The sequence below is a fragment of the Balaenoptera musculus genome, chromosome 3 (assembly GCF_009873245.2).
Source record: "Balaenoptera musculus isolate JJ_BM4_2016_0621 chromosome 3, mBalMus1.pri.v3, whole genome shotgun sequence".
Taxonomy (NCBI): Eukaryota; Metazoa; Chordata; class Mammalia; order Artiodactyla; family Balaenopteridae; genus Balaenoptera; species Balaenoptera musculus.
The window spans coordinates 162,656,734-162,670,265 of NC_045787.1; the positions used below are offsets into that span (position 1 = coordinate 162,656,734).

The window sequence follows — 13,532 nt, forward strand, 5'->3', positions numbered from 1 at the left end:
TTTGGGGGTCGGCTCGGGGATCAGCACACCAAAGAAAGAGGCGGAGCTTGGGCTGAGGGCCCTGGAGGCTTTTATTCTTTTGACTGGTCCACAGGGTGGTAGGCGGGGCCACTACAAGGCCACCCCGGGGCCCACCTCACCGGACCCCTGGCCTCTGGCCACGTCCGCCTCCCTCTGCTGCCGCCTCTTCTTCCGCTGGAGCAGCCGCCGCTCCCGCTCAAACTCCTTCATGCGCTTCACGTAGCTGCAGGCAGAGTAGGAGGAGGGAGGGGGTGTCAGGACACGCAAGTAGGGAAGACCTGTGTGCCTGTGATGTAACTCTGGGGTCTGCCCCCTCCCCTGGGGTGGACACCAGTGAGCCCAGAGCACGAGCTGGGCCTCCCACCTGAGCTGAGCGCCTCTAGGCACCTCAAAGCAGCCCGCCCCACCCAACAGCCCCTTTGGGGTTCCTCTTTCTACCGAGGTGGGGCCTGGCTAGGAACTCAGTTAGCTTGCTGTCCCTTGTCCCTGGAGCCGCGCGCCCAGGGCCTGGCCAGGCGAGGGGCGAGGGCAGGCGCGGGGCTCACAGGGCCCGGCCAGGCGAGGGGCGAGGGCAGGCGCGGGGCTCACAGGGCCTGGCCAGGCGAGGGGCGAGGGCAGGCGTGGGGCTCACAGGGCCCGGCCAGGCGAGGGGCGAGGGCGTGGGCTCAAGGGCCCGGCAGGCGAGGGCGAGGGCCGAGGGCCGAGGGCGGGCGCGGGGCTCACAGGGCCCAGCCAGGCGAGGGGCGAGGGCCGAGGGCGGGCGCGGGGCTCACAGGGCCCAGCCAGGCGAGGGCCGAGGGCAGGCGCGGGGCTCACAGGGCCCAGCCAGGCGAGGGGCGAGGGCCGAGGGCGGGCGCGGGGGCGGGGCTCACTCGAGGTGCTCGCAGGAGTCCCAGTCGTGCTGCTCATGCTTGCAGGCCAGGAAGTTGGGGAAGCTGTCACGCTTGCACCTGAGGAGCCGGATGAGGTAGTGGGCGCAGTAGTCCCGCTGCTGCAGCACCAGCTGTGCGTCGTTCATCTCCTGCTGAGTGGCCACCATCTCTGTGGGGTACGGGTGGGGCTCAGCCAGGGCCAGGACTATCTTTCTAATTTGCGCGAAAGCAACCCCCAACGCTGAGGCCCAGATGGGCAGGGCCCCTCTCCTGCCATCACCGAGCACCTCAAAATCCACGCTAGATTCTTGCCTCCCCTCCCCCTGGGGTCACTCCCCAGACAGCCCCACCCTGCAGAGGTGTGTGTGCGTCTGTCTGTGTCTGCCTGGGGGGCCTGGATCCCAGCTCTGTCCTCTCAGTGGAGGCGTAGCTTCTGCCCACCTCATAGAAAGCTGAACTAATAATCCTTGGTCCTGCTGCCCCACCCACCTGGTAAACCCCACGGGGATGAAATCAACCTTCACTTCAACTGGAGCCCACGTGGGGGCCGTCAGAAATCGTGGGCACACACCCCAGCCCGCGCCCGCTGTGCTGGTGATCCTGAGCTCTGTCCCCACCCAGCATGGGGCACACAGGACCTAGCCTTCCTGCATCCTCAAGGGGACCACCGACCCCCCCCAACTTACCCCATCTTTCTTGGTCCTAGATGCTCCTCACAATTAGCATTAAGAAGTGTCCACCGCTCACCTGCAATCCTCCCCTGCTGGCTCCTCTCCCCTCTGCTTCCCAGCCTCGTTGTTCTCTCACTCTGGCCCAGGTCCTCACTCCTGCCCCTGCATCCCGCCAGCTTCCACGCTCCACCCTAGCACTGCCCACACGCTGGCTCTTTCCAGAGCCACTCAGGACCCCAGGACACCGCGCTTTCTCAGCCTTCCGCTTGCTCCTTTCTCGAACATTCTCTTCCCGTGGCCCCCCTCTCCGCCACACCCTCCCCAGGTTTCCTCCCATCTCTATGGCTGTCCAAACATTAAGCTGCCCAAACATTAAGCCTTGGCTTCTGGTGGTTCTTGCTAAGAGCCCTCTGCTCATTCTAATTCATGGCTTCGGTCTCCACCCCGTAGATCGTTGAGCCCCAGGCCTTGTGTCCACCTGCAGCCCCTGATGGTTTCCATGTCAAGGTGGCACTTAACACCTGATGCTCCAGCATGATGAGTCAGTAGCCAGGATTTATGGAGCACCTACTGTGTGCTAGGTGCTGGGGATATACAAGGGGACATGCCAGGCAAGGATCCCTCCCTGTTCTTGGAGGGAGACACAGAACAAACAGGTAGAGCTAGATGTTATAGGATGCCTGACAATGCTAAGTATTAGGGAGGAAAATAAAACAAGGGAGAGAGAGGCAGTGTGGGGAGGTGGGTCACAACTTTAGATGGAGGGGTCCCTCAAAAGGTGGCATACGAAGGTGAGGGAGTGGGTCACACAGACACCCGGGTAAGCCATCCCCAAGAGCGGAACAGCAGGTGCAAAGGCCTTGAAGTGGGAGGACAGGCGGGATGCCCCAGGGGTTTCGGCCTGAGCATGTGGTGGTCAGCGCTGGAGGGAGGCACAGGGTTGGTAGCGGAGGTCAGGAGCTCTGTTTCAGGCCTGCTGAGTGCAAGATGCCCGTTAAATTTGGAGTGGAGATGCCAAGCAGGCAGTGAGGTCCATGAGTCTGGGGTTCAGGGTCAAGGCCCAGCTGGAGATAAAAACTCCAGCACTGGTGCACAGCAGCCATTTGAAACCAGAGGACTAGCAGAGACCCCCAGGGAATGGTGGGAGTGGGTGGAGACAGGAGAGACCCACGCAGTGGGGCGCCTTGGCATTTACAAGGCAGGGAGGTGGGCGGGAGCTGTGGGGTCTTGGAACCACGTAAAGAGGGGCTCCCAGGAAGTGGGAGCGACCGGCCGTGCCTGCTGCTGCTGTAGTGGAGTTAGACCTGAGAATCTGACAACCGGGCTTTGCAATACAGACGTAGTGACGGTGGGGAGGAAGCTTGACCACAGCCCTGTCAGTGAAGTGGTGGGGAGGTAGCTGGAGGGGGAGGTGGGGCCAGGAGAGGATTTTATTTTTTTATTTTTATTTTTTAAAAAAATTTTTTAAAAAATTAAATTAATTAATTAATTAGTGGGCTGTGTCAGGTCTTCGTTGCTGCGCGTGGGCTTCTCATTGAGGGGGCTTCTCTTGTTGCGGAGCACGGGCTCTAGGCATGCGGGCTTCAGTAGTTGTGGCGCGCGGGCTTTAGAGCGCAGGCTCAGTAGCTGTGGCGCACGGGCTTAGTTGCTCCGCGGCATGTGGGATCTTTCCGGAAGAGCGCTTGAACCCGTGTCCCCTGCATTGGCAGGCGGATTCTTAACCACTGCGCCACCCGGGAAGCCCCAGGAGAGGATTTTAAAACAGCAGAAATAACAGTGTATTTGCATGTTGATGGGAAAACCAACCTTGCAAGAGAGGGAGAATGGTTGGGGCAGTCCTTGGGTAGGTGAGAGGATGGGATGGAGGGCATCAGAGGGCTCACCTGGAGCAGAGGCTTAGCTAAAGCCGGGGCAGATCATCTGGGCTAACAGGAGAGAAGGTGGAGTCCAGGGTGTGTAGGAAGCAGGGATGACGGGAGCCCGCGAGAGCTCTTTTGGCTGCTTCTATTTTCTTAAAAGGATGCAAAGTGACTAGCTGAAAGGAGGTGCTGAAGTCTGAGAGAGAAGGCGTGAGACCATGGTCTAGGAAGGAGCAGGAGAGAGCGAAGGGCCAGGGAATGTGACAGGAAAACAGCAGCATGAAGAGTCAACTGGGGGAGCAATTGGGAGACCAGTCAGGGAAGTTGGGTGTTTTTCTCCCACGATGTTCAGCTGCACAGGGACAGGAGCCACGGAGGAGAGCTGGCTTTAATCAGGGCTCTGGTTAAGCAAGACAGAGGAGGGGATGGGGTGGGGCAGCTCTGAGTGTTTGCAAAACATTAATGGGAAAGCAGGGTGTGAGGGGCAGTGGGAAGGACTGACATGATAAGGAGGTGGGGGTACTGATGGACTGCAGGTTCCAGTGGGGCTGAAGGAACTACCAGGAGTCGAGACACCATAGGACTGTACCTCCCAACATTCTCCTAAATCCACACCTCTCTGCACCACCCCATTCCCTTAGAGGTCTCCCTGTCTCCAAGTCGTCGCCCACCTGGCAGCCAGCGTGACCTTTTGATAAAGCAAATCTGATCGTGTCCCTCCTCTGCTTTGAAGCACTAGCTCTCCCCTCTCCTTGGTCTCGGTGTGGCCAACTCCTCCGCATCTCCCGCAGGCCTCGCTTCCAGTCATCGTCTCCTGAAAGCCCGCCTTGATACTCCCAGGGGCCATCATCAAGATCCGCCAGGTTCCTTTGTCTTCCCTACAGGGCTGTGAGTTCCCCCTTAGTCAGTGCCTGCTGTATCCTCGGTGCCCAACTTGGGATTTGGTCCAGGGCTGGCGCTCGATATGCTTGTGATATTAACAAATAAAAAAAGCAACGTGCAGGACAGTATGTGCGGCGTGAACCCCCCTTGTGTTTTCTCTAGCATACCTAAAAATAGCAGTGACATCTGGACAGAGGTACAATAAGCACATCCCTTCCGTGATAAACGCTCCCATAGTTCGTTCCCCACTCACTCCAGCACTAAGTCCAACTTCTATCGCCTCATTAGGTCCTGTACCGCCACTCTCTTTTGCCCCCAGGCTTTTTGTTCAAACAGTGCCCTCTGCCTGGAATGCCTCCACACTCAGGCAGGGTCACGCGCGCCCTCTGGACTCCTCTGGGCCGGTCAGGGCTGAACCCAGACACAGTGCATGACGCTCGAGCCCAGCCGACCCCGGGGTTCAGGGGTTCCGGCGCCCACCCCAAACTCCCGCCGGCCGCGCCTGCGCACTGGGACTCACCTCGTTCTTTGCGCCCGGGGAAGCCGTAGTCTGGCGGGAAGGTGGGCATCCGCAGGGGGTCGGGCTCCACCGATGCATCGCCCAGGTAGCGCCGCGCCAAGTGCGCCCCCATGACTGCTTTCGCTGCAGGTTCCGGCAGCAGCCGGGGTCACCCAGCTCCTACCCGGAAGCACTACTTGGCCGGCGACGGCTTCCGGGTTGCTCAGGCCGCAGCGGGTACCATAGAGATGAACGACTCCGGAGGACTTCAGGTGCCTCTGGCGCCACCTGGCGGTTGGGCTGAGATAGTAAGGTGCGCGCCTCCTACTCTGGTGATCGCCAGAGGGGGCCTCCCTGCTTCTGGAAATCCATCTGGGCAGGAGAGGGTGGAAGATGAGAGCCTGGGGCTTCCTCCCACCCTCCCTGGGCGCCTCTGGTCTCCCGAAGCTAGAGCGCAAATGAAAATTATTCTTATGTCGTATTTCAAAAAAGTCTTTATTCTAAAACTTTCGAATTTGTCATAAAAAACCCTGCACAGAGCTGATATAATTAGCAAATATCAAAAGTTTAAATAAAATAATTTAAAATAAATATTTTAATTAAGTTTAATTTAAATAAGCAAATAAAAGTTATTTATAAACTATTTATAAGCTGAGATTTTAAATAAATCCAATTGAATACTTTGTAAAAATAAAACGAGTTGTGATTCTAGTATCCCTGTAGTTGCCCCTGTAAAGAATGGGTATTACATTTCACACCTGTTACATTAGAGCTTCTACACATGTATATTTAAAAGTATAATACATTGTTTAATATTGCCAAATACTTCTTGGCCCAATGTGCAGCTGTAACAAATGCTGTGTTAGTTTGTTACTCTCTCTGGAATCCTGCACATTGGAACACAAAAGAGAAGCCTTTCACTGGGTGCTTGGCAGTGCTGGGAAATGATACTTGGATGCTGCATGATTAGATTTCATTTGACAAGGTGTTGCGGGTTGAATTGTGTCCACCACCCCTCCCCCAGATAAGTTGAAATCCTAACCCCTGGGAACCTGTGAACGTGATCTTATTTGAAAGTAGGGTCTTTGCAGATGTAATCAAGTTAAGATGAGGTCATGATGGACTCGGGTGGGTCCTAATCCAATGACTGATGTCCTGATAAGAGGGAAATTTGGACACAGACGTGCACACAGAACATCACATGATGCTGGAGGCAGAGACTGGAGTGATGCATCTACAAGCATATGAACACCAAGGATCCCAGGCCAGGAAGGATCCTCCCCCAGAGCCTTGGGAGTAAGCATGGCCCTGCTCACACCTTGTTTTGGACTTGCAGCCTCCAGAACCGTGAGACTATAAAGTTTTCTTGTTTTAAGACACCTAGTTTGTGGTACCTTGTTATGGCAGCCCTAGGAAACGAATACACAAGATAATTTGTCTTTTCTCCTACCTAAACTTGTCTGGTGCTCAAATCCTCTACACACCCCAAAGCAGCATCTGTTTCCAGCAGCGGCACAACCAGAATCACACTCAGACACAGGACAGCATCAGTCAGAGAGGCGGGGAAGTGCTCCCTGGAGGCCTGAGTGGCATTGATACCAAGAGATGTCATGTTTAGAGTTACGGTTGTTCCATGCCAGCGCCAATCACAGGATCTCAGGTGACAGCAGCAACCGGTGTTCTTCAGTAAATTTATTTTGTGTTTGTAATATGTGAGATTCTCTAAAGCAAGCCAGATTCCTCTACTTGGGCCAAGGGGGTTTCCTGCTGTTTGAGAGAACAGATGTCCTGGATTAGAACCCTATTTGTGTGGCCTGGGTGAGTGCCTTTAGCTCTTTGTAAAATCGAGATCTCAATTTTAATGTTTTAAGCATTAAATGTGTTAATTATATGAAGTACTTACAGCAGTGCTTAGCACATAGCATTAGACAAGTGTTACTTGTTGTTACTACTACATCCCTCTATTATGAATGGCCGTGTCAGACCTTGAGGACACAGAGGTGAACAAGAAGAAAAGAGTGGGGGTGGAGGGTATCTCTCTCCACTCACACTCGTCCTACGAAGGGCTTTAAATACAATCTGTAGCGGGTTAAATAGTGCCGCCCCCTTAAAAAGGTATGTCCGTACCCTAATCCTGGGAACCTGTGAATGTGACCTTATTTGGAAAACGTGCCTTTGCAAATGTAATGAAGGGTCTTGAGATGAGATCGTAGGCCAAGTAGGCCCCCAATGCAATGACAAGTGTTCTTATAAGAGAAAGATGGAGGGAGATTTGACATCAACAGAAGAGGAGACAGAGAAAGAGAGAAGGTCCTGTGAAGACAGAGGCAGAAATTGGAGTGATGTGGCCACAAGCCAAGGAACACCTGGAGCCACCAGAGGCTGAAGGAGGCAAGGAGCAGAATCTCCCCTAGAGCCTTTGGAGGGAGCACAGCTCTGCCGACAACATGATTTCAGACTTCTGGCCTCCAGAACTGTGAGAGAATAAATTTCTGTTGCGTTAAGTCACCCAGTTTGTGGTCATTTGTTGAGCAGCCTTAGGAAATGAATACACCACCTTATAGGTGGATAACCCCCAAATTTGTCTCTAGATATGTCTTCTCCCCTGAAATGCAGACACGTGAATATATCCAGCCACCGACTGGGCACCTTCACATGCTTAGTCCGTTTGAGCTGCTATAATAAAGGCTTATAAACAATAGAAATTTATTTCTCACAGTTCTGGAGGTGGGAAATCCAAGATCAGGGTGCCAGCATGGTTGGGTTCCAGCAAGGGCCCTCTTCTGGGTTGCAGACGGCCAGCTTCTCATTGTGTCCTCACATGGTGGAAAGGGGGTGAGCTTGCTCCCATGTCTCTTCTTCTAAGGGCACTAATCCCATTTGTGAGGCTTCAGCCCCATGACTTAATCACCTCCCAAAGGCCTCACCTCCTAATACTATCACACTGGGGATTAGATTTCAACATATGAATTTTTTTTTTTTTTTTTGGTGGTGGTGGTGGGGAGACACAAACAGTCTATAACACACCCTCAAACGACACTCCTGATTTCTCTCTGCTCTCTCCTAAATCTGTTCCTCCCTCTGTCTTCCTGTCTTGGTCAATGTCTGCTCCGTTTTTTCCAGGTGGTCAGGCCCCAAACCTTTTGGTCATACTCAACTCTAGTCCTCTCACTCTAGGCATCCAAATCAGTGGCAAATTTCTTTGGTTGCACTGTAGAAACCGATCAAGAACACAACCCATTCCTACCCCCTCCATGGCCACCAGCCCCATCAAAGTCATGGCCATATCTCCCGTACAACTGCAGTAGGCTTCTCCTGGTCCCCACCTTCCTTAATCTCTCACCCTCGGGTTGCACCTGTCAAAACAGAAATTGGATCATGTCCTTCCTCTGCTGAAACCCTCCCGGGGCTCCCCATTTAGGTGGAGCAAGAGCCACACCCAGCCTGAAAGCATTTGACTCAGGAGGCCTGGGGCCCCAGAATCTGCATTTCTAACAAGTTCCCAGGTGACAGAGATATTGCTGGTTTGGGGACCAACCTTGGGAGAACTACTGAGCTAGATTTTCATGTGCTGACACAGGGAAGTGGCCATGATATACTGGTAACTCAAAAAGGCAAGTGAAACCGAAAGTCATCAGTTAGATCCATTAAACTGTAACTTGCTTAATAAGTAGTGAACCGTAACATGCCTTCATCGATCAAGCTTGCTTTAATTGTTTTTATAAAAACTTGCATGTCCTCCAAGTGTCACGTAGCCTAAACAATAAGAGGTTTACCAGAGTTGTTTTTCAGGAACTTGGAGTCAGCTGTGTCCAGTCTGAGCTCAAGCCAGTTAAGACTGGTTGGGACCACCCACCCTCCAACTGGGTCTGCACAGGTGTCCAATCAGTGTCCTTTTGACGTCAGAGGACTCGAAACTCCACCCTCAGAGCCTGCTAACCCTGCCATTTTCTGGACTTGCATCCCGTGGAGAAGCATGTAGCTTAGCTTGGCCTGAGTAGAATGATGATTACCTCACTTAAAAAAAAAAAATCTCTAATCACCTTTCCCCATGCTCCCCAAGCCTCAGCTTTATTCCATAAATATCCCGAGCCCCTCACCTTCAGGGAGGTGGATTTGAGATTTGTTTTCCCATCTTGCTTGGCTGCCTTGTGAGTAAACCCTTTCTCTGCTGCAAAATTGGTATCTCAGGTTTGGCTTGCTGGGCATCAGGCAAACAAACCCAGTTCAGTAACGCAAGCCATAGAGGATAGACCAATGGTGATTGAGACTTCCTTTCCAGGAAGTTCTGTCCCCAGAACGTGGCATAGATTTGTGATTCTTGCGCACTTCCTGACTCCAGGGGACAACATTCACATTCTTGTCTTCGTGAATGGCACTCCTGGAGTTGTGCAGTGCCCAACCTGCACAGCTGTACCAGGCAGCCCTACCCTGTTCTGTGTGTCTCTCCTCTGCCTCTCTTTTTCTGTGTGTCAGCTGCTCACCTAGAGGCCAGAGCTGGGAGGAGGCCCAGAGTGGCAAATCATTGTGCCAGCTCACTCTCCCTGTGTGACCTTGGGAAGTGACTTCCCTTTCAGAGATGCAGTTTACTCACCTGTAAAATGGGTCCCTACTAAACAGCTCCCACCCCTTTCATGGTTTTATTTTCCTTATTAGCACTTACCACCCTCTAACCTGAGATCTATATATTTGACTTATATCTCTAACCTGAGATATATATATTTGATCTATATATTTAAGTCAAATATTTTATACAGCTCACGTATAAAAACGTGTGTTTTGAGTGTTCCTTGATCATCCAGTTGTGAACAGTATTACTTTAGTGAATGGATGTGCAGACAGTTCTGTAATGCAGTGAAAGTGCCGAGTCCTAACAGTTAACTTGTTTACTGTTGGTCTCTCCTCTTGAATGTCAGCTCTGCAGAGCAGGGAATTTTATCTGTCTTGTTCACCGCTGTGTTCCTGCACCTAGAAGGGTACTGGCACACAGCAGGGGCTTAGTAAATACTTGTCAAAAATCAACAAATGAATAAATAAACAGGGTGGTTTGGAGGAGTCAGTTGATCAACCAGCTGATGGTTGCCTGAAAAGCGCTTCCTGCCTGGCACCTAGGAGGCGTCCAGTACGCCCTATTATCACTTTCATCTGGGTGGCACTCTCTAACTAGAAGGTCCACCAGAGGGGACCCCCACGACCAGTCGTTTCACTAGAGGATGAAGAGGTCCAAGCCAGGGATGACTCTGGGTGGGTGGGGATGTGGACCCACATCTGTCCTGAGGTCCCTGGACTCAGATGCTTCAGCTCGGTCTGTCCATACTCAGAGTTGGAGATCTGGAGGGGGATAATATTAGAGTGAGGGTGGTATTAAGGGGTGAGGGAGGGGCCGGGTTTCAGTCACCCGTGCCCCACAGTCTTCCTGTTTTTTTTTCTCTACCGACCATCTGATGAGGAGACCTTACTGTGTTCCCCGCCCGCGTCCCCAGGTGCCTTGCATCGCTGCCCACAGCTTCCCCGCCCCTCCTTCCTCTTTCCCTTGCCACTGCCGTCCGTGCCGCGGCTTCTGCTCTGCCCCGGGTAGGGGCTGCATTAGCATTTTGTGGGCGGAACAGCCTCGGAGGCCCCAGGTGGGGCCGGGGATGGAGAAGAACATTCTGGGCGGAGTCTGCGCCTCGCCTCGGTCCGCTGCATGGGAGATCGGAAGCTCTGGGTAATTTAGTTCCGGAGAGGAGGAAAAATAAATTAGCTTGGCCTAGACAGTCCCTGGGGAAGACCTGGCCTAGGTCTGTGATACTGACCAGAGGCGCGCCTGTAATCCAGGAGCTGCCCCGGGATTCTGCTGCCTGCGTGGCGGGCTGCTGGCTGGTGGTGGAGGGACCAGCGAGCCTGGAGTGGCCTGGCCTTAGTCAGGGCTTGGTGGGCAGGACCGTCACTCATTCATTCAACAAGCATCCTATTGGACACAATGTGTGTGACAAGGTGGTGATAACTGTTAAGGACAAACGTAATGAATGGAGTGTATGGAGAAGGGTGGGCTTGGAACTTCAGTTTTAGAAAGTTTCACTGAGAAAGGGACATTGGATCTCAGACTTCCTGTTTCTCGAAGACACCAGGAGCTTGCTGTCCTCAGGGCCTTTGCACAGACTGGAATGCTTTTCTTCCAGATATTTACAGGGCCTTCCCCCCACCTCCTTCAGTTGATTTCAACTGACGGGTCTTTCCTGATCACCTCTTCCTCCTCCCCCCACTTCCTCCCCCCTCCTCCTTTTTAAATTGAGATTTAATTGACATATAACATTATATTAGTTTCAGGTGTACAACATAATGATACAATATCTGTATATATTGTGAAATGGTCACCACATTAAGTCTTATTAACATCCATCCATCACCGCACAGTTACCCTTTTTTTTTTTTCTTGTAATGAGAACTTTCAAGAGCTACTTACTCTGTGAAAGCAGTGTTATTTCAGGGCGTGGGTCAGGTATATGTTCTGTAATGCATATAAGGAAGTGTTTATAGACACACAAGGTGGTTCTAAGAGTGCTAATTGCTCAGCAAGATTAGATGGGTCTTACATCAGTAAATAACGTGCTGACCATTTTTTTATTGCATGTAGAGGTGTATTTAACAGCTCACGTATAAAAACGTGTGTTTTGAGTGTTCCTTGGTCATCCAGTTGTGAACAGTATTACTTTAGTGAATGGATGTGCAGACAGTTCTGTAATGCATGTAGAGAAGTGTCTAGAAACACAGATAAGAAAGATGTTCCTAAAACTGTTACTTGAAAAAGAAAGAAAGAAAGAAAAAAACTCTATTTGCAACTTTCAAATATACCCAATCACCTTCTTTTTTATTTATTTATTTTTGGCTGTGGCGCATAGTGCTTTGCGGCTTGTGGGATCTTAGTTCCCCCACCAGAGCCACGGCAGTGAAAGTGCCGAGTCCTAACCACTGGACCGCCAGGGAACTCCCTCCATCACCTTCTTAAACATTAGTGTTTAATGCCCTACAATTCCCTTTTAGCACTGCTTTAGCTGCACCCCACATATTTTGATATGATACGTTTTCACTTTCATTCAATCAAAAATATTTTTAGTTTTGACTTCCTGTTTGACCCATGATTTAATTTCCAAATACTTACGGATTTTCCAGATATCATTCTGTGATTTCTAGTATGCTTTGGTTCTGGTCCAAGACCATGCTTTGTATCATTTCCATTCTGTGATCTTCCGTACTATTGCAACATTCCCGCCCCATGCACACCTGATTCCTCTTGTCTGCTTTATTTTTCTTCTTTTTTCTGCTTATGCCTATTTAACAACATTTCTAAGATATGTTTTTTTATTGAAGTGTAGTTGATTTACAATATTATATTAGTTTCAAGTGTACAACATAGTGATTCAATGTTTTTATAGATTATACTCCATTTAAAGTTATTACAAAATAATTGCTATATTTCCCTGTGCTGTACAATATATCCTGTTGCTTATTTATTTTACTCATAGTAGTTTGTATCTCTTAATCCTCTACCCCTATTTTGCCCCTCCCCGCTTTCCCTCTCCCCACTGGTAACCACTAGTTTGTTCTCTATGTAAGGTATTTATTTATTTTATTCATTATATCTCTCCCTGTTTCTAACCCCAAGGGTAGGGATTTTTGTTGTTATTCACCAATGTCTCCCTAGTACCTAGAACAGAGCCTAACACATAGTAGGTGGTCAGTACATATCTGTTGAATAGATGAATGAACAACTGGATCCCCAATCTCCATTGGACGTATCAGGAGACCTCTGCTCAGAGATGTTGTTCTACTCCCCTGAGGTCACATAGCAAGAATGGGGCAGAGCCGGGTCAGCCTGGGCCCATGGCTTTATGTTATTATACCCAGTTGATGGGACTGGATTTGACTACCAGTTCCTGCACACCTACTGTGTGCCGAGCCTCGAGGCATGGCCTTGGCCATGTGGCAATCACCCTCACATAGTGAGACCATCCAACCCTCACCACACTTACCTTGCCCCAGGCCCACCCACCTTAAAGGATGCCCTTGATGGCCAGAGATGCTATCAGTCCTCTTGGTCGGTGTATCCCCCCATCCCTTCCCTATCCCTCCACCCTGACCCCCCGCCCCCCATATCCATCTGGAATCTGATACTTGTTGTGTATGCTCAGTGGGGTATTTGCTGGGCAGACAGACTCTTCCTTCTCAGACAAGTCTCCATTTCCCCATCTGTAGAACGGGAAAAGCACACCCACACCTCATGCAGGTGGGAGAGGTTCAGCATGTTACATCATGGGAACGGGGGGTGGGGGGCGGGGAAGCCCAGCCCCTGGGGTGAGCTTTTTCTGGAGAGGGAGGCTGGTCTGCTGCTGCCCTCCCATCTCAAGTAGGGCTGGCGCCACCCCCCTCCACACGTGCTGGGGAAGAGTTTCCACTGGCGGAGACTGGATTGCTTATATTGAGACTGTGAGGTGAGAGATAAATTCCATCTCATTTAAGCCACTCTTGTTCTGAATCTCCGTTACAGCGACCCCGCCCAATATTCTAACTTGTACATGCATGGGCCTGACGGGGTTTCCTTGTAGTTTAAGCCAATCTGAGTTGCATTTCCTTTTACTTTAATGGAAAACCCCTCAAAAGAGGAATTGGGATTTTGCCCTTTGGGGTATGTAATATGCTATGCTTACTGTAACAAATTACCACAAATTTAGTGGTTTAAAACAACGGA

The 13,532-nt window shown here is 51.2% G+C and overlaps 2 protein-coding genes across 2 annotated transcripts in view; one reads left to right on the forward strand and one right to left on the reverse strand.

Annotated features, from left to right (window-relative positions):
- Positions 1-47: 47 nt before the first annotated feature.
- NDUFB7 (NADH:ubiquinone oxidoreductase subunit B7) lies at positions 48-5,008 on the reverse strand. Its single transcript, XM_036847178.1, has 3 exons — positions 4,826-5,008; positions 894-1,062; positions 48-244 (listed from the first exon to the last, which is right to left on the reverse strand). The coding sequence occupies exons 1-3, from the start codon at positions 4,935-4,937 to the stop codon at positions 112-114; spliced, it is 414 nt and encodes a 137-aa protein (XP_036703073.1). The 5' UTR covers positions 4,938-5,008; the 3' UTR covers positions 48-111.
- The window catches only part of CLEC17A (C-type lectin domain containing 17A), a 24,283-nt gene continuing 15,686 nt past the window's right edge, over positions 4,936-13,532 (forward strand). The window contains exon 1 of the mRNA XM_036847364.1: positions 4,936-5,098. Coding sequence (XP_036703259.1) covers positions 4,936-5,098 — 163 coding nt within the window. The remainder of the gene's footprint in view (positions 5,099-13,532) is intronic.